Below are 27500 nucleotides of genomic sequence, written 5' to 3' on the forward strand. Positions count from 1 at the left end.
TTGAGAAAGAGCTTACTCTCATTTTACACATGGACAAACAGATCTAGTTCAGTGGCTGTTGGCATAGGGCCTGGTGCCAAAATACTCACTGGTGACTTACAGATCCTTCATAAACATAGATTTCTTTTCTATCTAATCTCCCACCTCTGACTCCAGAGAAGCATGGGGTTCTGCAAGTTAGAAGCATTTAATATATCCTGGTTGAATGACTTTCTTAATGAATTTTTCTTATGAAAAAGACAAAAAAAAATCACAAACACAAAAACAAAACAAAAAACCTACAGGTGAAGGGGGAGAGAAAACCAAAAATACCTAGGTTTAAAAATCTCCAACATTGTAAGTGTCAAAAAATGAGTATCAGACATTAGTAGAAAAACATAGATAGCGTATGTTTGTGACATATAAAAGAAATAACTCTTAGAAATGCAATGTGAAACAATCAGGCCCAGATGGGGGAAAAACAGTACCTCCCTGTCCTCACAGCAGGTCTCCCTAAATAGAAAATTAATCAGGACTTGCCATTCTGTGTGTTCTCCGGCAAGAAAAGAAGGGCTGAAGAGTAAAGGCAGGAGGATGGTGGTACCCAGGGCAAATTTTCAAAAATAAACAGATCTCAGCTGGGACACCTCCCTTCCTGTCTCATCCTCTTTCTTTTCTCCTCTACTGTGACCCACCTCCCCACCACTCATCAACAACACAGGGGCCAGAATTCATGAGTTCAGCTTGTCTTATTGTATCTTCCTTCTGACAAAGAGGACAACAGGCAAAGCTACAGAGGGGGAAGGGTTAAAGGATTAGGAGAAATATATATTTGGGTCTTACTGCCTCTATCAAAAGCAAAACTTCTAAGGGTCTACCCAGAGACGGGGAATTTGGGAATCTGAAGGCTAATTCCCCTTCCCCAAATACAGATCCCACATAGTCCTGCCCAAGTGGAGTGAGTTCTGGACTAACAGCGAAATGGCAGAAGACTATCAGAGACTATAGCCCCAGACTCAGTGCCAGAAACACCTTCCATGCCTCTGCTCTCTGGGCATAGAACTCACATACCCAACACTTCAGCTGCTAACCTGAAAAGGAAAGGTGTACATTTCAGACGAGGGGAAAGAGATGTCAAAGAGAGTTTAATCGTACTGCATTAGGACAAATAGTAAATTAAAAAGAGCATGCCCCTTAAATATAAACAAAAGTTAAAGAAACAACATGACACGTTATAGGAAGAAAGGAAGGCAGACAGGGGAGAAGAGTTCACAAAAATTCAAAAAAAAGAAACTATACTTAAAGTATCTTCCAATAATACATTTTTTTTCTTCAATAAATGCTGTGCTTGCTAAAATAAGTCACAAGAGCAGGGAAACACGTTTTCACCTCATTTGACAACCCTATATTATAATGATGTCACCTTATGGCAAATCTTTAATTATAAGCATTCTTTCTCAAAGGGTTCCTAAAAACAGAGCAGTCTATTGTTGCACACATTTTCTATCCGCTACAGCAATGCAGGGTGGGTGCCTTATAGACTATGCCAGCCCAAGACAATGTGGGGCCCCTTGGAAGACTGGAAGAAAAAAACTATCAGAGTTTCCTTAGTGGTGTAGGAGAAGAACTAGTTTGGCAATGAAGCTGCAACCTCATGATATGGTATTCACGTTGGCTTTTAGTTTAGTTTAGTTTGGTTTTACTAGTGAAATGACAGTTCCTCACGGGTAGTGTTTTCTTTGGAAGATGGGACAAGGTGAAACATTGCATCACTCACAGTGTACGCATCCCATGCAGACAGCAGAGTAGTGCTGGACCTTAGATGAGCAGGAATTCTACGGCGTGCCTCTGCCACTCCTAAAGCAATTATCCTCCTTTTGTTCATTAGTATTCAGCCTAGCTGCAGATACTGCCAACACCAAAGGTCAAATTCAAATTTCTATATATTATCTTAGAATTCAATCGGAAGTTGTACTCCTGACTGGTGCCTCCAATGTCATATTGGTACAGGATTTCTCACAGAAATTTTCCCCCGCCAGACTTAATTGGTGTATCCTTTCCAAAACCACTTACAGGCTAAGAACCTTTTCTCTCTCTCTCTCTCTATATATATATACTTATGAGCAGACTTGGATTGGTTCGCTTTTCTTGAGCCCTCAGGTGGTCGCAGTAATACGTGGCATTTTCTGACTTTTTCTGGCTCCCACCATATAATGCTTATAGCAAAAAGACCCTTCCTTCCTTCCGTGTGAGTGTGCTGCTCATGCAATCATTTTTGTTTTTTGTTTTTCCTTTTGGGATTTTCACTTTGGGTGACGGAAGGAAGGTTCTATGATGCAGTGTTACTTCATCTTACTCCAGAAGTTTCTGCTCAGATCCATCATGCAATATTCTACAAAGGGACCAACCCACATTTTCCACTCCACTATTTAAAATATGTCTGTTCCTCTTCATCCTCTACAGGACATATCTGGCCCCTTTATTCTTCTCCAGGAATCTCTTGTCTTCAAACTCTACCCTCCAGCAACACTAAACTTGAGTGACTGTGCACTTGTTATCCCTTGCCTCCTCTGTACCTCGCATTTTGTTGCTCCTGCAGTTGAAACATTCTTCGTTTGACACATGTTTCTCTCTTCTCCTATTCTCTCAAAGGATGCTCAACATTTGGCCAGGTATTCTCTACTGATCCAGTCTTTATAATGAGCTACACCCTCCCTTCACCCTTCTGCCCCCAAGACCGGGTCTGTGCCCTCCCCTGACCTCTCTGGCACAGTCCTATCATTGCGTGTTGTATTCTTACACTTCATCCTTTTGTATTATACCAACTGTACTTCTGTCCCTCTTTTCCATTAGATATTGACTCTTTGAAGCACGAATTGTAATTTTTCTGTATCAAAGCACAATGCTCAGCACCTAGTAGGGAAAGAATACACAATGATTAAATGAATGAAAATTAAAATGAGCTAAGAGGTTTGCTTACTCTATGGGTTTGGCACAGAGCAGATCTCTGAGTCCTTCCACCAGCAAAGGAAATAAGAATAAATAATCTATTGTGGAATTTCTGGCCACTGTATTATCACCTTGATGGAGTGCCTTAAATAAGTAGAAGACATTTCTCATGGGCAGCCCTATCTAATCCACTCCCCAATAAACAGAGAATATTAGAAGTTAAAACTTTCAAGGGAAAAAACTGGTACCCTTCCACACTTTTAGTAACAGCATTTGGTCTGTGTGGTCTATGCTTTACTGTATTTTTTCTCTCATAGTATTAAAAGCAGTCCTGAAAATTATCTTTAATTTTCTCTTATTTCAGCCAATAGCCTTGAATGGGGAAAAAAACATAGTAAATGAGATGAAATACAATTTTTAATGTGGAAATAAAAAGGGTTTTAGCAAAGAAATCAAGGGAGAGATTTAATTTTTAAACTCACTTGATCATCCTAAATTCAGTAGATATGTTGTTGCCAAACACTCTCTCTTAAAAGAAATGTCATCTAATTATATCTAACATTAAATGTATCTTTTAATTGTTCAGAGTAAATAAAATGCCACTGGTAATTACCACAAGTTTTATGAATGTGGTTGGATTGCTTTCTGAATTTAATTAAGCTTTGGATTCTCATGTACTCTTCTCTCCTAATGAGTTGGAGCCTTCTCAAACATATTTCAGGAAATCTCTTGGGCAGAAACACCTTCTAAGAACCAATGTGGAGGAAAGGGTCCAGAGGTATTTCTGCTTTATTTCCCTTGAAAGTCTTAGTTGCACTTTTATCATATTTGTTTATTACATTTAATTTGAATGAGAGACATTCAAGAAAAATACCATTAAAATAATTACCAAAGATCACACCCTTTATACAAAAGAAGAATTATAGGTGCAGCAGCTAACAATTATTCATAAATGTTTGTGCTGCTGACTTAAGATATTTTCTACAAGTGAATGGAAAAATGCAACTGGGTACAGAGTGGTTTTTAAAAGAAAAAACGAGAAATTAATTACAGAAGTAAGCAGAATAATAGCTCCCCAGAGACAGTCACATCCTGATTATAGAACCTGTGAATCATGTCAGATTATGGAATTAAGTTTGCAGATGGATTAAGGTTGCTAATTAACAAACCTTAGTAAAAGGAGAGTATGCTGTATTATTCAGGTGAGCCCAGTATACTTACAAGGATCCTTAAATGTTTTTGAAGAGGAAGAAAAGGGCAAAGTTATAGAGCGATTTGAACACATTATGTTCCTGGCTTTGAAGATGAGGGAAGAGGCCCTCAGTCAAGGAATATAAACAGCTTCCAGAAATTGGAGTAGGTAAGGAAATGGATTCTCCCCTAGAGCCTTCACAGAGGAGCAGAGGCCTGCCAACACATTGATTTTAGACCAGTGAAACACCTAACCTACGGTTGGTTATGTAATACATTTGTTGTTTGGGGTTTTGAAGCAACAGTAGAAAACTATTACAAGTATACTCCCATAATGTCACACTACACAATCACTAAAGTAATTTAAGAAGAATGCCTGATTTGGAAAATATGTATGGTATATAATTAGGTTATGATAAAAGACCACATACGGTAAAAAACAAACAGAAAAAAATATGTATATACATTTTAGATAAAATCGGAAAGATACACTACAAAATGTTTCTCGTAGTTCTCTATAGATGCTGACATTTAATTCTTCCTTTATTTTTATTTCTTATCTTTTTCTTGTACTTCCCAAGTTTCTTTTGTAATCAGAAAAAATTAAATGTTGAACATGACTGATGTTAAAACTGGAGATAGGTTACTTTATTAATAGCATTTTACATCCTTACAGATTTTTTTTTTTTTTAAGAAAGAAGACAGCTAAAACTAATATAGTAAGTTTCTGTAGATTAGCTTGTGTTCAATTTACTTTACTGAATGTCGGCATCCCAAACACACTTCAAAAGATATGATAACGTCTACCTACTTTATTTTTGAATTTTTTTTCTATGAACTACATCTTAAAACATGGGCCACATGAAATTAGAAAATATTTTTGCCATAGAAAGTTTAATCTTTGAATGATATTTGTGTTCATGCTGTCAGGGTTAATGACAATAGCAGGATAGCACCTGTATAGTGTCTGGGGCAAAAATCTCAAGTGAATGAATTTTTCTATACGGGTTCAACTGGATAATCCCTTTTACTTTTCCTTACAGAATTCAATACTGGCCCCCATTGATAAAAAGTCACTTCCTTTCTCTTTCATGCTTTGTGTACTTGATTTTCATTAGTGGTGGGTTTTACGGTAGCTTTTAATATTTGTAAAGAACGTATCGCAAAGAAAATTACATCTTCTGTAGCAGAATAAAATTGTGTTTAGTCAAATAATTGGATAAGTCACGTGCATTTTTAAATAAATAACTATGATTTATCTGTACATACAAAACTTCTCAAATTCAGTGTAAAAGCTTGGTTCTAAGCACAGCATTTAATTATTTAGTACCCATGAAGGAGCAGATGACAGTGACCAACAGGGTGGGCTCTGACATCCGGTATGCCTGGGTTCAAAGGACGGCTTCAGCTTTCACTGTCTTTGTGCTTTTGATTACTCATTTCCTCTTTTGGAGACGACTTTTTAGAATGGAGAGTGACTACGTTCATCTCAGGTTATTATGAGAAGTAGAGGAAGCAAAATGCATTTCCTTGGTAAATAGTCCTTAAATGGTGGCTGATACTATATCTTAAAGCCCTTTTCACTGAGTATGGTTATTTGTATTACACAATTTAAGATTCAGTGACTTTGTGCTTGCATGTCTATGGTTATTTCAAGGCACTTTTAAAAAGTATGATAAAATAATACATATGTGGCAAGAAACTGGTGTTGTATGATAAGCTAACTGGCAGAAGTGACAGGCGCTTCCGTTTTATCTCTGTGTTAATGATAGTTTCCTATTTTTTAATAACCTATTTTGAATGAGAGTATGAACCTTCACTCAGTTTCTCCAAAATGCTTTATAAAGAAATGTGATCTCTTTATTCTGCTGTGACAGAGGGTAAAAAAAGGACCAGGCTGTTTTTCAGGTACAAGTAAAGAAAAAAATGGACTTCATTTTGACCTTTGTACTCTCCCAGGAATGATGAGAGTCCCAATATGCTCATTCTTTTGAACAAATGTGCGGAACACAGATTTTGGGTATTTTGACCTTGGTGAGTGAATGTGGGAGTCATAATTGAAGATGAAAATGAAATAGAAACAAGAGCACCTTGTTAGAATTTAGCTTCTTTACTCCCTTTGCTTCTTAACCATCAAGAATTTTTGACGTATATGCTGAATTCAAGCCTGAGTGTTAATTTGCAAAATAGAAACCCTGTCCAAGCCTTTAAATACTATTATAGCAAAAGGAAAAGTATAAAACATGCACTTAAAACAAGCACGTGTTTCATCCAAGATGTTAAATCAGGAAGAACTAAAAAACAGGTTACTCCTGAAAAAAAAAGTAATAAAGTATACAAAAATATTCTCTAATCATATTTGAATAATCAGATGAAGCAGTCTTGGCTTCCTAATTTCCTTACCCATTCTTGGAATAAATTATTTACTAGAATGAATGTTGAGACCCTGGGGGATCTTAGGATATTCTTGAGAAATAAATTTGCAGTGCCAATTTTGTGCTAAATGTAGGTAGAAAATAGCCTTTTAGATTTTAAAAGTAAATGGCTAAAAATTAAGCATTATATCCCTCAGAAAGTTTATAAGGTTTGACAATCATTGTTTTAACACAGAAATCTGTTTATTAAACCAAACAAAACAGAGAAAATTATACCAGCCCTCAATTTTTGAATTTTCATTTAAATAAGCAAACTCTAAATCCACATCTTAAAAGATGTTTGTGCAGCTATGTATTCCCAAAATACTCATATTTCAATAAGATTTTCACATTATATTCACCAACAGTATCACAAAAGTTTTTTTGTTTGTTTTGTTTTGTTTTTTGTTTACGTAACTGTAAGGAACAGTAATTCTAGAAACACTAGAAGAAAAAAGCATAGCAATGTCCACAGTTACAAGAAAAAGTGCACATTACTCGGTCACAATCACAGTCATTACTTGAAAAACTATATGTAACAAGTAGATAAGAAATACCACTGATGCTTCAAACTCATGGTCAAAAACTGAATGACATGAATCTTACATGAAATAAGGCAAATTCAGGAATGCACAAAGAATCTGTAATCCAACCAAAGCTAAACAACAGAAAAAAGTTGTACGAGAAGCATGAACGAAAGTACTTCTCCCTAAATATTTTAAAAATAGGCTTGCCTCAGTGCACAAAGAAAACACCACTCATGTGTATCCCACACTATAAAATAAGAAACAAGGATAAAATATGGGGAATAGGAGGGCACAGTTCATTGTAAGTTGCAGCTGCATCCGCTGAGAGTTCTTTACATTATTTTTAGCTAGAACTGAAAATTATACAAATCATATCAGGAGATGTAATGATCTTTTTGGAAACTATTTCTGAGGGAAATGAAAAGAAAACTACACACAAGAGTGCAAATTTTCAGATTGTCACTTGCAACCTCTTAACATTCAGTCATCTACATCCAGTTGCTGCTAGAGGGTTGCCTGGAGACAGCAGCGGCAATCAGGAACGAGCAGCTCTAAGAAACCAAGGTGTGATTTTTTTTCAATGATATGTCTTGTCTTAACATTAAAAAAATTCTGGGATGAAAACTGCTATGATAAAGTTGCAGTGTTGAGTGGGGTTTTTGAGATCAGCATGAGTGCAGAAATGCAGGCTTTTCTTGGAAGTAGTTCCTGATGTGATGATTGAAAGAACGTAGGCAAGGGTTTTTCCAGCATCAAGTGTTATTTTTGTAGAAAGAATTTGGAAAGAGGAGAAGGCAAGGGATGTGGAAAAGGTACTTACAGTAGATTCTCAAAACAGTTTTCTTTTAGGACCTATGAAAAAGTTACCAAAGTAAAAATGACAAGTTTGAATGAAAAACAAGTTTTCTTTTTATAAAAATTACATATTTTTTTTAAAATACAAGATCCTTTTCATTGTTGTTATATCCTGTAGCAACAAGAAATTTGGCTTTTTTTTTTTTTTTTTTTTTTTTTGCCAGGTACTTCAGCTTTCAGTCCAATGAGTCAGTAGCAAATTCCACTAATATTTCAGCTGAATCTTGAACTACTGTTTTATACCACAAGCTTCTTCTGTTTTATCCTTGAATTAAGAATAGATAGCCTTTTATGCCCCTGATATTTATGCTGACACACTAAAACAAAAAGCAGTAGGCTGGACATATTAAAGTATCTCAAGTACTTCAGAGGTCAGAGTTCCTTTGAAGCACCTTAACACATCACTTATGGATCAAGGACAATGTGGCATAATGGAAGTATTTCTCTTAAAAGACTGCAGTAAGACCAGAAGTATCTCTGTTGGGAAATCAAAATGTCATTAGTGGAAACTGCAAATTTAGACCTCAGTGAATATGGTGGTCATCTGTCTCAGTTCTGTTGTAAAATGAGATTTTCCAGTTCATCTGCAGATCGCAATAAAAATGCAGCTGACTCTCGATATCCTGCAACAAGCTGTCTCACGGCATTGATTTCAGTTGGACTCAGCTGGGGTCTGGAATTTGAGCTGCTGGAGGATCCTGAGCTAGTCGCCAATTGCCTCTTCATGCTGAGATCAGTGGGCCCTAGAAAGAAAATCATCACAAAATTAGACATAAATATTATTTGTTCTAGCATCTTGGATGTGAGCATTCAATAAATTATAGTTGAAGAATTCATGAATTCTTCCACGAGAAGCTAGTGATCTCTTTAATCAAATACATCTACTCTCAGAAAGATTAATGAGCAATGTAATGGTAACTGAGTGGCTTCTCTTTGGACTTCTCTCAGATGCCCGAATCAGCCTCTGGAAATCACCTCTTGCTGCGGAGAGATGGTGAAAACTTTCTTGGAACATGTGTGTTTTGAAAAATTCAATTTTAAATCTGTCTTCCATATGTTGTAGAAGCTTCTCATAGTAGCATAAAATGATGGGAATTACAAACATTTTTCAGTTGTTACATTCATTAACAGATAGCTTAGACCCCATCAATTTGCAATTTTTAAAAAACTGTGATGTTAATGACTTTAGAGTACAAACTAGTCAACTTAGAAAAAAGGAAACTAAGGACTAAATGACTTCAGGAATATGTTTAGAGTTTAACATTTAAGTGGCACAATAAGGACTTGACTTAGGTATATCATTATTATTATTATTATTATTATTCCTTTCAGGCAGATGTTGTTTACCAGGCTGATTAGTATTAAAAGTGTTGACATATTACATTGGAATTTGTTTTAGAAGTGCAATAAGTAAGTGATTACTGCAAACAATACCACAGAGAACCTAGATATTTGGAATACTGACTTAAGTGTTTTTAATGCCGTCTCTGTATTTATTTGCACAAAACACATTCATGTGCTGAAACCTTTTTTTCCTACATATTTAAGCCATCTGGTGGGTATGCTTTTTGACAACATTTTGTAAATTTTTACTTAAAAATTATTTATAAAGGTATTTAAAATCTTTCATTCAGTCATTTGTGTTGGGAAGATACTTCTTTCAATTATTAAGTGTTCACTTTTATAGTTCTTAGCTGACATTATTTACTGTAATTATTAAAATTGCAGTATTAAATTTAAATCCTTGAATAAAACAGTACTAAGCACATAACTAAACATGTGCTCCAAAACTGTAATGATTCTATAACTTGAAAATGTTTTAACAGATTTTTCCAAACCACGTGTAAATTTTCAGATAATGGTATTCATTTCGTGAACTAAAACAAGAGATGTTATTTTATCCTTTTGGTTCTCCTTGAAGCATGATGGAGATAGGTCAAGACCCAACCCCCTCCACTCTCCACCTCCACAAACGAGATGAGATGTCCCATGAGAGGGAAATAGCTTCACTTGGAATTTAATTAGAGCAGAGATGAGACTAGCACACAAGAACTCTGACATCTGAGAGAAATGTGTTTCCACTTCCGTAGTGGCCTTTCAAAGTTTTGATTTTTCTAGCAGGACTTAGCTTCCATTTGTTCTGCTTTTTACAAAATCATGAGACTGACATGACAAGCTGGAAGAGAGATGTGCGATGTCACGTTTGCAAACAGAAGTTACTGAACCTGTATTGAGGCAAATCATTAACATCATTGAGTTTATTTGGAAAGTTCTGAGTGGATTAAAAAGGCATTATAACAGGAGTAGTGGTCTCCAGATGAACCCACTTTAAGTTTTGTTTTTCTTTATATTTAAGAGGCCCAGTACCAGGATAAATCTTTATAACAGATATTGAAAGGGTTTTCCTCTCAGCTGTGTAGTTATCTAGTATCTGGTTGGCTGACTATCATTATTTCATTACAAGGTGTAACATTTTGATGGTTTTTGCTGTCAATCCAAGTTGATTGACATCCTTAACTAGAAATGAGAAACAGTTGAGGCAAGGGCTCCAATTCTTTCTGAAGTTAGGGAGATTGATTTTATTCTACTAGGCAGTTTGTGAATTACACTCTACCGCTGGCTCAATGTTTTAAGCTTCCAAACCAAGACCCAGCTTTCACTTTCCTTCAGACCTTTGTTAGCACAGGCATAGTCTAGACAAAGCTCTGCCATTTAGAGGCTATTCACACCTCCAAGTTATTATTATTATTCTTTGTCTGGAAGACAGTTGACATCATTATCCTGGCTTCTTTCAGATCTGCAGGATCAGGATAGAGTGCATAAACCAAAACTATAAGGAGTCCTTTAGCTGAGTGTTTGTTATTCATGTCTTCACTACTATGGGGTTGGGTGAGGAATCAAGCTAAAATAAAAATATTTGCAAATAAACAAGATATTTCACTAGTGACCAAATAGCCCTCACTGATTTGTCACTACCATTCATTTCTTCCTCACTGAGTGAATCCCATACTTGACTGGTTTGGCTTAATCAACCCCAACAATATGATCCGATTAGAATGCATATCAATTACAAGTAAAAATTCAAATTTTATAAAGATGCTAAATTTAGTGAAGTCTAGGAAAGTATTCTTGGAGACCTGCTAAAATCTCACAAAAGGCTACTGAGAAGCATGGTTCTGGAAAAGCTGGACCAGTTAACAAGAAAATGACCAAGGATAATGACACAAAAGATACTTCAAGAGAAATGACTTTGATATCCAAGGTTAAAGGCAAACACCAAGGCAACTTGCTAGGTCTACATTTATATAAGTGCGCACATTTTTACCAAAGTGATGCAAACCTGCTTTATGATTATTCTGAAAAGATAAATAAGAGATAAAAGGTATTTCATGCTAACATACAATGCTGTTTGAAAAATTAAGCTCCACATATCAAAACCAATTCTTTATTCATTTTTTTGAGGTTTGAGGGATATTTAAGTTACAAATAAATTTCAGTTAAATGAAAATGTGTATTTTCATTTTACTTCTTCATTTTCTTTATTTTATTTTTCAAATTATGAGCTGAACATTTCTCCCCTATTTATGGTGCATTTTTGGTTGTTGTTTTAAATAGACTTGTTTTTGCGATCATATTTTAGTGTCATTTATCCTTAGGTAGTAGGGACCCTTAGGACAAAGTTTTGTTTTTAGCAGTGTAAATTCTCTTTGAACGACTACGGCATACATTTATATTTATCAAAAATTAGACTGAAGGTAAGAATGCAAGGCCCATAAATGCAGGCACCCTTTGTGTCTCATTTACCATATCATTCTATGGAGCTGTGTTGGTGCCTGGCACAAAGGAAGCCTCAATAATAATCAGTAACTATTCAATGTTTCTATAATCAATAAATGAGAAGTGCCAGATTTTTCTACAGCCAGTACTTAAGAAATAGGAAATAAGTGATGTTATTAATAACACTAGTTGTGGTTAAAACAAAACTAGTTAGACATAAAACACAATGGTTTAATGTGACTTACTCAAGTAAAGTAACCTCTAATATATGGAAATATTATTATTACCATAAAAGTCATCTAAAATTGTAAAAATGTAATTGATTGATTACAGTGATTTCCACATGAATCATTGCTGATAGAGAAAAATAAGTTATTGTCCATTTCCTAAATAATCATGTTTGTTTTGCCACTAAATATTACCACGGGTCCTGAGTTGAATATAAAATCATTCCTAGCTTCATACAACCTTCTTCTACATTCCCTTCTTCAGCTAGGACCTCCAATCCCAAGTAATAGACTACGAAATGTCTGGATAACTGGCAATTAATTTAACAGTTTTAAATAAGTGAAGAACATTTTAAATTCATTCTTTACTACAGGGGGTGGTGAAATTTTTAAACAAAGAACAAGGTAGTAAATATTTTAGTCATCTCAGGCCAAGAGGCAGAATTGCCGATATTAATAACATGTAGGTACTTACACAAAAAGAGAGAAACCAGATTTTTACAACATTCTCATGGACAAAATTCAAACTATAACAACAATTGAGTCTTTTTTAAAAAATAAGGTTTACTACGGAGGAGAGTAAAATTCTTTTTCTAGGAAGGGGCTTTTTTCTTAATTGAGCTTCACTGTTAGTGTTCCCTTTCATCAAAATCAATTGCAAATGTTCGTCTGTTAATGAAGATTTGTAGTGATATTTTATGTGTTTCATCTTTGAAAATGTCTTTTTATGCAGATATGTATTTTCAAATACTTTTATCAGGTCACAACCATATTATTTTAATTGAGCATATTCATCACTTAAAAGTCATTATAGAATTCTATTAGATCCTTCTCCTGATAGTTACCTTTTATTAGGTCAATACATTGCAGATTAATTACTTCCAATTAAAGTTTAAACTGGAAGCTCCTCAACTGAACAGTGAAAAGGAATTTGAAATATGAGAATTTACTTTGCGTTTGCATCAATGTACTAAAATATTGCTGAGTCTGTGGTATGTGCTCAGAAAATATATTCACTGCAAATTTGCATGGGAATGGAGATTTTACTTCTTGTTTTAACTTCTGATAGGACAAGAAGTTTATAAGCAATTTGCTATTACTGTGATTCAAACAGTATTAGCCATCATCAAAATGACTTTACCACAGCATAAGCTTTGCATATAAGTACTGTTTTATCTTGTAATTTCAGATTGAATTCAACAAGAAACATTGCCAATTCTGCAGCAAAAACTAATTTCCAAAACCATTGAGTGTTTACTGATACTGTTTGAGGGCAGTTCTTACTCAGAAAAAATTTAACCTTAGCCCTGATCTGAAAAAAAAATTGTAATAAAATTTTACCAGGAAGCCATCAAACTGCTGTGTGGTAGGACAACTCAGTATATTCAGATTCTATTCTGACAAAATTTCACAGTAATGAACAGGGTTAACTGATGAGAACAAATGAAGTTTAAAGATGATACTACTGTTTTAACCATGAATGAAATACTGAAGTGTTTTCCACAATGCAACTGCTAATGGCTCTTTCAAGGAATAACCATATGCTTTATGTTTTAACAAACTTTGTAAGTATGTCCAAGTAACCCTCTTTGTGCTTCACACCTCTTAGAAAGTTCCACTTCAGATTGTATTGAATTACTTTTTTTGAAACTTTGAAAATATTCTCACCTATAGGTGTTCCATACTCACTATTCATAGAGGCTGTTTGTCACTTCAAGCTTATCATTGACTCCTCCAGTAAGCAACAACAGGGTAGTATTAGTACTATCTCAAATCAAGAGGCAAGGAAAACTACTTGAAATTACAGTTACCTTGTTTGTTAGCTGACTATTTATATTACCAATATTTCAATTTCCTCAAACTTTCAAGCACTGTTCTTGCCATAATGCTAATAGTCTTGAGAAGGCTTATTTTTCTGGACACAATTCTTTAGCTGTTGCAGTAAAATGTGATTTAATAAACTTGCTATCAGTAAATGAAGTGATTTTCCCTGGTTGGCTAACAAATTTGCCACTTGAAAACTTTGTTTGTAGGCCATTTCATTTCTTATTTTTGTGATCAGATGTTTAATCAAGGTATTCATGATGATACTGTAGTACTTTTGCCAAAGAGAAAAAAATTCAACTATGAAACCTCAGGATCTTAGCTAAGTTAGCTAATATAGATAAAGTATCCATCCAGCACAATGCCTGGTTATAGTAGATATTCCATAAGTGGTAATTTCCTTCTCCAGATGACTGAATATTTATCAGTGGGCTAAAGATATCTAAAATATCACACTAAATATACATTGTTAGATTCAACATGCTAATGAGTTTCATTTATATTCACAAGTGTGATTACACTATAATTTGCCTTTCTAATACTCTTTTTGATGATAGAATTATAGTAGTATCATAAAATGAGCTGGAGTACTCTCTCTTCTTTTATCCCTTTTTCCTTTTAGAATTGTTTGTCTAAAGTGAAGATTATCTAGCCTTTGAAGCCTTGGTAAAAATTTGTAAAACCATCAGAGTCTGAAATTTTTTAATGGGCAGATTTTTATAATACTGATTCAATTTATATAATGGTTACAGGTTCTTTTGGAATATCCATTTTTGAATTAATATTGGCCAATTATGCTTTTGTAAAACATGGTCTAATATCTCTAAACTTTCAAGTATAATCGCATAAAAATACTAATTTAATACTTTTTAATCTTTGTTTTTTAAAATTTCTATTATATTTCATCTGTCTTTATTCATCTTGTCATATTTTTTAAAAATCCCTTTCAAGAATGTTGCTTTTGCCTTTGTTAGTCTTCCCTATTGCTTCTTTGATTTGTATTTAACCAATTTTTCACTTATTCTATTGTCTATGGGTTTTCTCTGTTTTAACTTCTCAGGTTAAATCATTAGTTCATTAACTTTCTATTTTTTCTAATGTGTATGCCAAAATGCTAAATTAGTTATATTCCATAAATCCAGTTATGTAGCATTTTCATCTTTGATAATTATAAATATTTGTCCACACAATGCTATCTGCATGTTAATGATTCTTTGTTTTTTTCCATTTGCTTAGCTGGTCAACATATGTGAAAGAATATGTATTGTTAGATATCTGGGAGTCAGATTCTAGATATAGCTATTAGATTAAATTTTAATTATTTGTTTCAAATCCAAATGTTTTTCTTTTGTATCTTTTTTTGTTTGCTTTTTGTTTTTCTGAGAGACTTGTGTCAAAACTCCATGGCTATCATTACGACTTTCAATTTCCCCTTGCTATTTTGTTACTTTTTCATTTAATTTTGAGGCTTTGTTATTGGGGTACATGGTTGTATTAGTCCATTCTTACACTGCTATAAATATGTGAGGCCAGGCATGGTGGCTTATGCCTGTAATCCTAGCACTTTGGGAGGCCAAGGTGGGTGGATCACTTGCGGTCCAGGAGTACAAGATCAGCCTGGCCAACATGGTGAAACCCAGTCTCTACTAAAAATACAAAAATTAGCCTGGCATGGTGGTGGGCACCTGTAATCCCAGCTACTTTGGAGGCTGAGGCAGGAGAATGGCTTGAACCCTGGAGGCAGAGGTTGCAGTGGGCTGAGATCATGCCACTACACTCCAGCTTGGGGGACAGAGCGAGAATCCGCCTCAAAATAAATAAATAAGTAAGTAAGTAAAATAAAAGAAAATAAATACCCAAGACTAGGTAATTTTAAAAAGGAAAGAGGTTTAACTGACTCACAGTTATGCATGGCTGGGGAGACCTCAGGAAACTTATAATCATGGCAGAAGGAAAGCAGGCATATCTTACAAGGTGGCAGGCGAGAGAGCACATGTGAAGGTGGAACCGTCAGACACTTACAAAACCATCAGATCTTGTGAAAACTCACTACCATGAGAACAGCATAGGGGAAACAAACCCCATGATCCAATTGCCTCCCACCAGGTCCCTCCCAAAACACATGGGGATAATGGGAATTACAATTTGAGAGGAGATTTGGGTGGGGACACAGAGCCAAATCACATTCTGACCCTGCCTCCTCCCAAATCTCACATCCTTTTTACATTTCAAAACCAATCATGCCTCCCTGACAGTCTCCCTAAAACTTAACTCATTCCAGCATTAACCCAAAAGTCCAAGTGCTAAGTCTCATCTGAGTCAAGGCAATGCCCTTTTGTCTAGGAGTTTGTGCAAGTTAGTGATTGTGGTTTTTGCCATTACTTTTAATTACTTTTGCATCAACATAATAGTTACTTCCAAGATACAGTGGGGACACAGGCATTGGATAAATGCTTTCATTCCAAATGGGAGAAACTGGCCAAAACAAAGGCTACAGGTCCCATACAAGTCTGAAACCCAGTGGGGCAGTCATTAAATCTTAAAGCTCTGAAATGATCTCCTTTGACTCATGTCTCATATCTGGGGCATGCTGATGCACAGGATGGTCTCTCAAAGCCTTGGGCAGCTCCCTCATGGGCTGGCATTGAGTGACTGAGGCTTTTTCAGGTACATGGTGCAAGTTGTCAGTGGATCTACCATTCTGGGGTCTGGAGGATGGTAGCCCTCTTCTAGGCAGTGCCCCAGTGGGGACTCCATGTGGGGACTTCAATCCCACATTTCCCTTCCACACAGCCCTAGCAGAGGTTCTCCATGAGGGCTCCATCCCTGCAGCAGACTTCTGCCTGACCATCCAGGTATTTCCATACAGCCTCCGAAATCTAGACAGAGGTTCCCAAGCCTCAATTCTTGACTTCTGTACACCAACAGGTGCATCAACATGTGGAAGTCATAAAGGCTTGGGGATTGCATCCTCTGAAGCAATGACTGAACCTTTACCTTAGCCCCTTTTAGTCACAGCTGGAGCTGGAATGGCTGGGATGCAGGGCATCAAGTCCTGAGGCTGCATGCACCAGCAGGGTCCTGGGCTTGGCCCAGGAAACCATTTATTCCTCCTAGACCTTCAGGCCTGTGATGGGAGCAACTGCTGCCAAGATCTCTAACATGCCCTGGAGACATTTTCCCCATTGTATTGGTATTGACATTCTGCTCCTCATCACTTATGCAAATTTCTGTAGGTGGCTTGAATTTCTCCCCAGAAATGCGTTTTTTCTTTTCTGTCTCATTGTGAGACTGCAAAATGTTCTAACCTTTATGCTCTGTTTCTCTTTGAAACATAAGTTCTAATTTCAGATCATCTCTCTCAAGTCAAAGTTCCACAGATCTAGGGCAGTGACAAATTGTCACCAGCATAGCAAGAGTGACATTTGCTCCAGTTCCCAAGAAGTTCCTCATCTCCACCTGAGACCACCTCAACCTGGACTTCATTGTCCACAGTATTATCAGCACTTTGGTCAAAACCACTCAACAAGTCTCTAGGAATTCCCAAACTCTCCCACATCTTCCTGTTTTCCTCTGAGCCCTCCAAACTGTTCCAACCTCTGCCCCTTACCCAGTTCCAATGTTGCTTTCACATTTTCAGGTTATCTATATAGCAGTTCCGCACTGTCTGTGGTACCAATTTCCATATTAGTCTATTCTCACACGCTATAAAGAAATACCCTGAGACTGGGTAATTTATAAAGGAAAGAGGTTTAACTGACTCACAATTCTGCATGCTTGGGGAGACCTCAGGAAACTTACAATCATGGCAGAAGCGGAAGTTAACACATCTTATATGGTGGCAAGTGAGAGAGAGTGCATGAAGGAGGAACTGTGAAATACTAATAAAACCATCAGATCTCATGAGAACTCACTCACCTTCATGAGAACAGCATGAGGGAAACCATTCCCATGATTTAATCACCTCCCAACATGTCCCTCCCTCGACATGTAGTGATTATGGGGATTACAATTTGAGAAGAGATTTGGGTGGGGAAACAGAGCCAAACCATATCAATAGTACCTAGACAAGTGTTACCTTCTGATGAACAGTTATTCTCATTATTAGTTAATAGATATTTAATTCCCCCAAGCTTTTGTATTAAAGTCAATTACAGTGGTTTCTCAGTATCCTTGGGGACTTGGGTCCAGGATACCAAAATCCAGGATACTCAAATCCTTTATATTAAATGACGCAGTATTTAGATATAACCTATGTGCATCCTCTGGTATGTTTAAAATCATTTCTCGATTACTTATAATACTGAATATAATGCAAATGCTATATAAATATTTGTTATATTGTATGTTTTCATTTGTATTATTTTTATTGTTGTATTGTTACTTTTGATTTTTTTCCAATATTTTTTATCTGCAGTTGGTTCAATCTGGAGGTATGGAGCCCACTGATATAGAGAGACAGCTGTAATGTCATACACCCTCATATAAAAATTCTTTCAATAATTCTGCAAGATTGTATTTTATCTGGGTCACTGCTATCAAAAAAGAACTACATTTTATTTATGCATCCACCTGAGAATTTGTCCTTTAACAAATGGTGGATAACAACAGAACCAAATATGAGATGTAAGTATAAGGTCTTAGAACTCTCCGTCTTCAGATAACTTACCCTTTGATTAGAGAAAAGATTGATACTAGAGTTTAGTGGTAACTATTTGTCTCTTCTGCAGTCTATGTCAAACTGAAGTCATTTTTAAACCAGTTAGGCCTAACTGTAACCCTAATATGATTGTACATTCAAATACTTCACTCCTCTTGATGTCATTAAGTTTACACTTCTCTATTTAGTTAACACTGATTAATCAACATTAGGTTACCAATAAATAGTATACTTCTCTACAAAGTAACAAGTTGCTAAGATACATATTGTACACATACTTAAGAAAATATAAAAAGCAAGATATGTATCAGTGTCAAGGCCAAGTAACTGTTTAAGGCATTATTCAAGGGAGAAAAGAGAACCTTATAGAATGTACTCCCCCACCAAAATTGTAAGACTTCTTTCTAGCAAAGCTAAGGATCAAACATTGACAGCAATTGCAGGTTAAATTAGATCTCCTTCATCATATATTCCTGGACTGATTTGAGGGCAATTTTGACTGTTTACTTAAAAGGTTAATTTTAGTTGAAGACTGTAAATATCAATCTCCCACACATTTAAAAAATTAAGTACTGCAAAACTCAAATCTCTTGTATCTGCTTTTTCTAAATTCTAAATTTTTACACCAATTAAAACATTTTAAAATCTTCTTTTCCCACTGTCTTGATCCATTTGTGTTTTATTTCATTTTTCTGATCTAAATTGACCTTGTTTAAAAAAAGAGAGAAAAATTTCTGTTGAACATCTCAGCACTTTTGTTTTTTATCTAAGGGGGTTTTCTACACAGTCAATTTAAAGAGAAGCAGTTACTTGCCACATTGGCCTTTCTAATCTTTCCTCTACTTTCATTTGCTAATTCCCAGTACTCAGCTATGTAAACTGCCTGAGTTTGTCCAGTAAATGACCTTTCTACTCAAGCTTCAAATTCAGTATTTTGTGGAGACCTAACTAATCCTTTGATAAATCACGGGATAACCTAAAGTGAGAATCAGTGTCCCAGCAGTTTTAGAAATTTGTGAAGGGAAAGACTCCTAGCATGCTTCTGTTTTCAGGCAATTTTTGGCTTCTGGGGAAAGATACAAATACTGCAGGAGAGAGAAGAGTTACTTTTTAACTTAAGCTGAACAAACATACTACATAAGGGCATAATGATTTATTATATCATTTGTTTATGTATATATTTACATACATGTATACATTTTCAAATAACAGGAAGCAATCCCTAAAACCAGAAAGAATAAAGCATCAATTTATTATTCTTCAGAGAGCCCATGAGGTCAAAAATATCACAATTGCTTAGACCATTGGGTTCTCCGGCCACTGCTAAAGAGAAGAGAATCTTATGATTTGTGCTCCCCCACCATTCAAAATTTAACTTCATTTCTCCTGTTTCAACAAGCTGACAAATAAACTAGAAAAATAGTATTATTTACAGTTTACTTGTAAATACCAGGGGGTTAATCCTTTGCCTGAATTCACATAGCTTGGAAGTTTCTACATTAAGATTTGAACCCAGATTTTCCACTTGCTAATCTTACTATCTGATAGCTGTGTACTGCATAATTTTTGTCTGTATATTAAATGATATTTCATCAATTGGAGATTAAACTTGTGTTCAAGTTCAAACTCATTAGTAAATTTTTACTATTTTCTTGAGTTATCAGTGCTCTAACAAAGCTGGAACATTTAATTTACATCTTTAAAGAGTCTTCAAATATTTCTGGAAATAGATTGAATAAACACAAATGTACAGATAAATTTTACAACTGATAGTAAAAAATTGCAGCCTATTGATTTTCTGTTCCCTTAAAAGTGAAATAAAATAAATTTGTAAAATAATAAAACTGTGTAGTATTTCCTCAGGGCACTTTGGAGGTTCTCATCATGTCCCTTGCTTACCACAATTCATACTAATCCCTAGAAATTCCTGGGAAGTTAAGACTGTAACATGTCACACACACACACACACACACACAATTCCATATATATGATCAGGACTCACTGCAGCCTTGACCTTCAGGACTCGAGTGATCCTCCTACCTCAGCCTCCCGAGTATCAGAGCCTACAGGCCACGCTACTACACCTGGGCACCTGGGTTTTTTTTTTTTTTTTCAGAGATGGGGATTTGCTATGTTGCCCAGGCTGGTCTTGAACATCTGGGCTCAAGCAAGCCACCTGCTTCAGTCTCCCAAAGTGCTAGGATTACAGGTGTGAGCCACTGAGCCCAGCCTGATTCAAATGTTAATCTCATACAGACACACCTCACAGACATATCTAGAAGAATGGTTGGTCATTTGTTGGGCATCTTATAGCCCAGTCAAGTTGACACATAAAATTAACGATCACATTTGTATACTCTATTTAGGAGAATTCCCTTACAATATCCCAAAGGGAAGGTATTCTAAATCACATTCAATATTTTGAGATAATTACTAAGACATGTTCACTATAACATAGATGCCTGTTATAACAATACAATATTTAATAGGAGTTGTGTTTTGTTCTGTATGCTTAATGGTCGTATGAAATATTTTAAATTCCTGTATTTCACATACACACACGCGTGTGCATTTATCCCAGAGTGATTAAATTTGGTAGTTTATTCCACTCCTTTAAAAACAGGACAACGAAAATCTATAACAGAAACACTGATGCCTCATGAGGTAAGACACATGAATTAATGAAGAATTAGCTCCTCTGGAATTGAGTTTACTAGTAATTAACAATGAAATTGATAGCTGATAAGGATACTATAATATATTAGTATTGTAAAAATCCAATACAACCCTCAGTTTAGTCATTATTATATTGGAAAATATTATTTTAGTAAAAATTTCTTAAGGTGCTGTGAAATAATTTGTCTCACTGTTTTAAAGTACAACATTAAAAAAATGGTCCTCTTTTTGGCAATTTGCTTCTTCCTATCACTATCAATAATCTTACAAATATGTAGGTACCTATGATATGTCATCTGTATTCACATATTTTAAATCCCTCAAATTTTAAATTTTAAGTAGATAATAATTATAAAAACAATCTTATAGCACATAAGATATTTATATAGAATACTATAAATATAAGTTCATATTTATAAGTTATATATTTATAGGACAAAGTACACCTGATATGATTTAAGTTTGATCCATTTGTTTTTAAACTTCTCAGAGACTGTTCTGTCTTACTTTTTGTCAAATGAGACTCAGCAAATTTTAATCCACTTACATATTAAGATAATGTGTGTTTTATAGACAAGTAATTTTAATATTTGTTGCTTTGGAAGTGGGGATGAAATTGGGGTGGGTAGATCCTGCTACCTCTAGAGTATCCTTTTTGCTCTTAGAGTCTAATAATTTAAGGTAAGGAAGAGAAAAACAGGCTCTAACTTTTTTTTTTTTTTTTTTTTTTTTGAGACGGAGTCTCGCTGTGTCACCCAGGCTGGAGTGCAGTGGAGCGATCTCGGCTCACTGCAAGCTCCGCCTCCCGGGTTTACGCCATTCTCCTGCCTCAGCCTCCGAGTAGCTGGGACTACAGGCGCCCGCCACCACGCCCGGCTAGTTTTTTTTGTATTTTTTTAGTAGAGACGGGGTTTCACCATGTTAGCCAGGATGGTCTCGATCTCCTGACCTCGTGATCCACCCGCCTCGGCCTCCCAAAGTGCTGGGATTACAGGGTTGAGCCACCGCGCCCGGCCAGGCTCTAACTTTATAAAAGAATAAATGATGGAAGTCTAGCAAATAGTAGACTATAATTAAGTTGAATCACTAAACTAAACCAAAGGTCAGCAAGCATGGATATTCTACATATTAAAAAAAATCACATTTAATCTACAATCATCCAAAACTACAAACATAAGATTTTTTTTATGTTATGAAACTGTGACTCATATGAAATATAGAGTATTTACACTGAAATAGCTACTTCTTTTTATACTATTAGTCAATAAGCCATGAAGGTAAAATTACAATTTTAAGGAATAGAAAATTTTAAGAATCTGTACTTAGATGTAGACCGTGTGTGTCTGCTTTCTCTTAGTGATTTCTTATCAAATATTTACATTGCTTTGTCAAACAACCAGAGGTTTAAAATAAGGCACAATCATTTTCATGAACCTAGACAGCATATTTTCTTGAATATGATGAAAGGCAGGGTTGATGGATTTCCATTAATGTTAATGCCTGTCTCCTCATTTCTCACCTTTGTTATTCAGTTGCTTAGAAAGCAAATTAGTATTTTATTCAAATTTATTTTTAATTAGCATAAATTGTATGTATTTATCATGAACAACATGAGGTTTGAAGTACACATACATCGTGGAATGGTTAAATCTAGCTAATTAACAAAAACATTACCTCACCTAGTTATAATTTTGTAGTGAGAACATTTTACATCTACTCACTTAGCAGTTTTCAAAAAGGGCATTATATTAAGTGAAATAAACCAGAAACAGAAAGACAGATGCTATATGATCTCATTCATATGTGGAATCCAAAGAATTTGCTCACATAGTGGAGAGTGGAATGGTGGTTGCCAGAGGCTGGGGTGAGTAGGGAATATTGGGGAGATGTTGGCAAAAGAGTGTAAGTTTACAGTTAGATTAGAGGAATAAGTTCAAGAAATCTACTGTATGGCATAGTTAATACTGATATATTATATTCCTGAAAAAAACAAATTAATATTTTACAAGAAACAGAAGAAATCATGGGAGCAGACCATAGTCGGACAGAGTTTTGTATCGAGAATGGCTTTTAAAGGATGTAAACATGGAGAGCTGAGTATATTATAAATGTACAAAAGGTATGTCTGATTTGAAAAAACACAATGAAAATAAACATAGTATGACCTCTTTTACCATTATGGATAAACTGCTCATAAATATGCTTTCAGGAATAAAATGTGAAAGAAATTATTCTTGTAATATTGTCCCAAAGAACACAAAAGACGTAACAACATATATCACCAGAAACAGGCACCACCAACAACAAAAAAATCCTAAATTCAGAAGACTGTACAAGCTACTTTTAGATCCATTCAGAACACACAGAGGATTATATTTCCTAATGGATTTAAATTATAAGAAGTAATTTGTTTCTCTCTGTGTCCATTTAGATATTGGCCAGAATGTTCGTCAATCACACACTTAATTTTGTAATCAGTTTTAATTCTGAATTTTAGTGAGTGGACCAAATAACAACTCAGGAGGCAAAACTTGCACTGTGTGGACCCACATTTAATGTATCTACTTCCACTAGTTCTAGCAATTGTTCGTGGATGAAAAAAGCATTTTCAGAAAAAGCATTTTTCAGTGAGTTGAGCCAAATGACATTTAAAAATTAACTTGTGCCTTGAAATCACAAAAGAAGATGTTAGCATAATAATTGTCATCATGCTCAAAGGTTGAAGATTTTATGAAGAGGGGAAAACGAAGGCACATTTAGCATGACTACACTACTGGAATGATTCAAGTAGACAGACCCAAGCTCTTTAGTGGAGGTAGGCAAATGCTTGGTTCCTATTTCTGGAAGGTCCATCAGTACCCGAGCCCAAGAAAGGGTCATGTGGACAATGGCTAGCTCAATGTCCATATAAAGAGTGAGATTTCTGACTTCCTGAAAAAGCAGAACATTCTGAGTTCCCAGGAGAACCCCTTCCTAAGTGGCAGAGGGCTGGTGAGACCAATGATATTTAACTGGTTTGTTCAGATAGCTCCCCAGAGGATGTGTCAAAGTTCAAAGGAGGCTGTTTAAAGAAAACAACCCAAGTCAACCATAATGAGCCTATGTCACCTGGAAAGACCCTAAACAGTTTACTAGCAGACTCAAGAAGGAAGGTCCCAGGATACTTTTCATTCCTTCCCTTCAGTGAGTAAGCACAACAAAAAATTCCCAAGAGGCTCTGAAGAGTATGTAAAGATCCATTTTACTGTACAGTTAGAGAACAGGCTTTTAGGAAGCTGCTGCCAGAAAAGCCTGATCAATGTTGAACTATAAAACCAATTACAAGTGCTGGATAGTTCAGGGAACACACAGGGTCACTCACCTCCCTTTTCAGAGCCTTTCTTGGAGGCTTTCTGCCCTGCAGTAAACCAGTGAAAGATGTGAGGGCTCAGCCAGATAAACTGAAAGATGCTTAATTATATTTGCAGATAATTTTTCACATAATTTTACTTTCAATTCTTCAGCAAATGATTAACATAATTTTAAATCATTAAAATTTACAAATAAGCATCATCTCTCAGAATCTATGTATCTCTATATATCTGTATAAATAATTCACAATCTCAATCAAATTATAGGTCATTATCATACTATTTGTGGGAAATCTGGAAACAAAGAATGAGCTCAGTGTCAAAAATGTGGTCATATTTAAAATAGCTTGAGTTTAAGCTTGCTTTCCTTAAACATCATGCAGTTTCAAATTCTGTCACAATTAAATTCTTTTAAAATTTGTTTTGTTTCTAGTTTTTAAGTAATCCCAGCTTATGCCAATGTAGTTTTCAATGCCTACATTATAACTCACATTGGGATTAGTTCTTCTCAGAACCTTAACATGAGTGGATGGTATTTAAAAGCAGGCAGATTGAACTAAAAGCATTACTATTTAAGAATCAGCATTAAGTTTCCATAAGGTTGTTCATTGACCCCATTTATCTCATTGAGGAGTGAATGATATAAGACAAATGATTAAATACAAAGAACCTGATGGAATAAACACAGAAAAGGTATTCTGCAATGACAAAATGACCCAAAGGCCAACACAATAATGTGAATAAGGTGAGAAGAGTTGAGTTTGGAATCAGCCCTGTCCAACTGAAACTTCTGTGATGAATGGGAATGTTTCTCCGTGTTGTTACATCAGTAGCCTCTCACTATTTTGGCTGTTGAAAACTTGAAATGGATCCCGGTGGAGGACCTAAATTTTGAATTTTGTTTAATTTTAATTTCAATAGCCACATATGGATAATGGCTATAATGTTAGATGGCACAGGCCTAAATAAAATTATATTTTAAAGAAAGAGAAAACAATCAAAATATGGATACAAATTAATAGAGTTTAAAATAGGAAAATAAGTCAGGTCATCAAGGAAACACAGATGGGAGAGCTTGAGCAAGCTGCACACCGGTGGGAAAAAATCCTATATATAACACATTGTTTCTTTTTTAAACAAAGTTTCACTGTGTGCTGCAGAATGTGCTTTGACAACTCACTCAGGTTTCATTGGACCTCCTTGGAGATAAAATAACTGCATAATTCCAATTATGTTTAATTCAATTAGATCAGAGTCACTTTTCTTCACACAATATGTTACCACCACGCAGATCTTCCAATTGTGTAAAGGTCATACAAATTCATCATGGGGGATTGCTTAGCTTCCATGAATGACTTTTAGGCTATACTCTATAAAATTATTATCTACAAAGTTCTACATAATAGACTTTATGTGTTTTTCACACAACAGAAACATCCAGCTGGTCTCCAGGAGCAGGATGACAATGGTTCCCTCCCCATACATCTGCACTACATCTTTGCTTATGGTTAGTGAGCCAGAACAAGTTATTGAGAGTGTAAGCTAAAGGAGAAAAGCACACTTTCCTATGACCCTGCTTACTTATGTAAACATGTCTTTCCTGAACTAGGGGTTTAAGCTAAATAGATTTCGAAGCAGAATTTAGGTATTTCAAGATATTTCTCTGAAATGTTTGATATGAAACATTTCCCTTCTTCCAATATTGTGCTCTTCAGGGTATTAGGAGAAAAACAGAACAAACTTTAAGAAGACATCCTTAACTCCAAGTGATTATCTCCATGGTCAATTGGATTTAGTCAAGATCCCTTAAGAGGCATAATATTTTACTGAAGCAATTTCTTTCACTCAGTCATTCATGTATCCATTTATTATGTATTGAACACTCATATAAGGCAGTTACCTACTAACACTTGGTGGTAAGACAGTTTTAAAAATGTCACCTTGCCTGCTCTTGTGCATAGTCTATAGTCTAGAAAGGAGCACATAACAGACAGGTTAAATAATATGAGATATGGTTAGAATATCATGGGAACATATTGGAGGAAAAGTTAGCCAGAAAATTAGCAAGGCAAACAGAAAAGGTATCATAGGGAACACAATAGCTGATATGAGGCAGGTGCAAGGGAGGGTATCTCTGCATGAGATAACCCCAGAGACAGGTAATAGTATGCATGGGGATGAAGAATTCATTTTATCAAATCAAATATTAGATTTATCTGAATGTCTAGATCATGATAGAGAACTGGATATAAAATCTGAAATTTAGGGGAAAGATTGGGGTCATTATGCACATTTGGGAGTATTTTCTAGTCAAAATTGTAAGTGCTATGAGTTCTATATTGGTCATTGTGCAGAACATGAGTATTAAAGGGAAAAGTATAGGATGTTGAGAGAATCCCAGCATGAAGGGGCATGAGTAGAAAAGAAATTCTAGAAAGGTAGCAAGAGAAAAATTATCTGAGAAGCACAATATACCATGAGAATGAATGTATTTCAAGAATTTATGTATTTCAAAATATTTCTCTAAAATGTTTGATATGAAACATTTCCCTTTTTCCAATATTGTGCTCCTTAGGGTATTAAGAGAAAAAGAGAACACACTTTAAGAAGACATCCTTAACTCCTACTGACTATTCCCATACTCATTTGGATATAGTCAAGATCCTCTTGGGTGGACATTTCAACGTTCTAATCAATAGATTCAGATATGCTTAAGAAATCGAGTCAAATAAAGAGCAAAAATCCATCTTTTTTTTGGCAATAAGTGAAGTCACTATAAACTTAGCCAGACCAGTTTCAGCAAAATGGTGGGGAGAAGTTGGTTATAGTGCAATGAAAAGTATAAGGGAGGTAAGAAGTAAAGGCAGTGAATTAATAAAAATGCTCCTTTGAACATTTCAGATGAAAAAATATGTTTCAGAATGCTGGTTTCTGGCACTATCAACATACACAGTCAGTCACACCACTGTAAACCAGTTCTAGTGTGATGGTGAATCTTATGGCCAAGTTTCCTTAGGCTCATAATTAAAGGACCTGAGCCAAGGAATCATTAAAGCCCAAACCCCAAATAT

At 35.5% G+C, this 27500-nt stretch overlaps 1 protein-coding gene across 13 annotated transcripts in view; it reads right to left on the bottom strand.

The window, feature by feature from the left end:
- Positions 1-6718: 6718 nt before the first annotated feature.
- NOL4 (nucleolar protein 4) overlaps positions 6719-27500 on the bottom strand; it is a 394115-nt gene continuing 373333 nt past the window's right edge. For all 13 annotated transcript variants that reach the window (XM_025365628.1, XM_025365637.1, XM_025365636.1 and 10 more), the window contains one exon: positions 6719-8658. In XM_025365628.1, coding sequence (XP_025221413.1) covers positions 8465-8658 — 194 coding nt within the window. In that variant the 3' untranslated portion in view covers positions 6719-8464. The remainder of the gene's footprint in view (positions 8659-27500) is intronic.

Source organism: Theropithecus gelada, chromosome 18, assembly GCF_003255815.1.
Source record: "Theropithecus gelada isolate Dixy chromosome 18, Tgel_1.0, whole genome shotgun sequence".
Taxonomy (NCBI): Eukaryota; Metazoa; Chordata; class Mammalia; order Primates; family Cercopithecidae; genus Theropithecus; species Theropithecus gelada.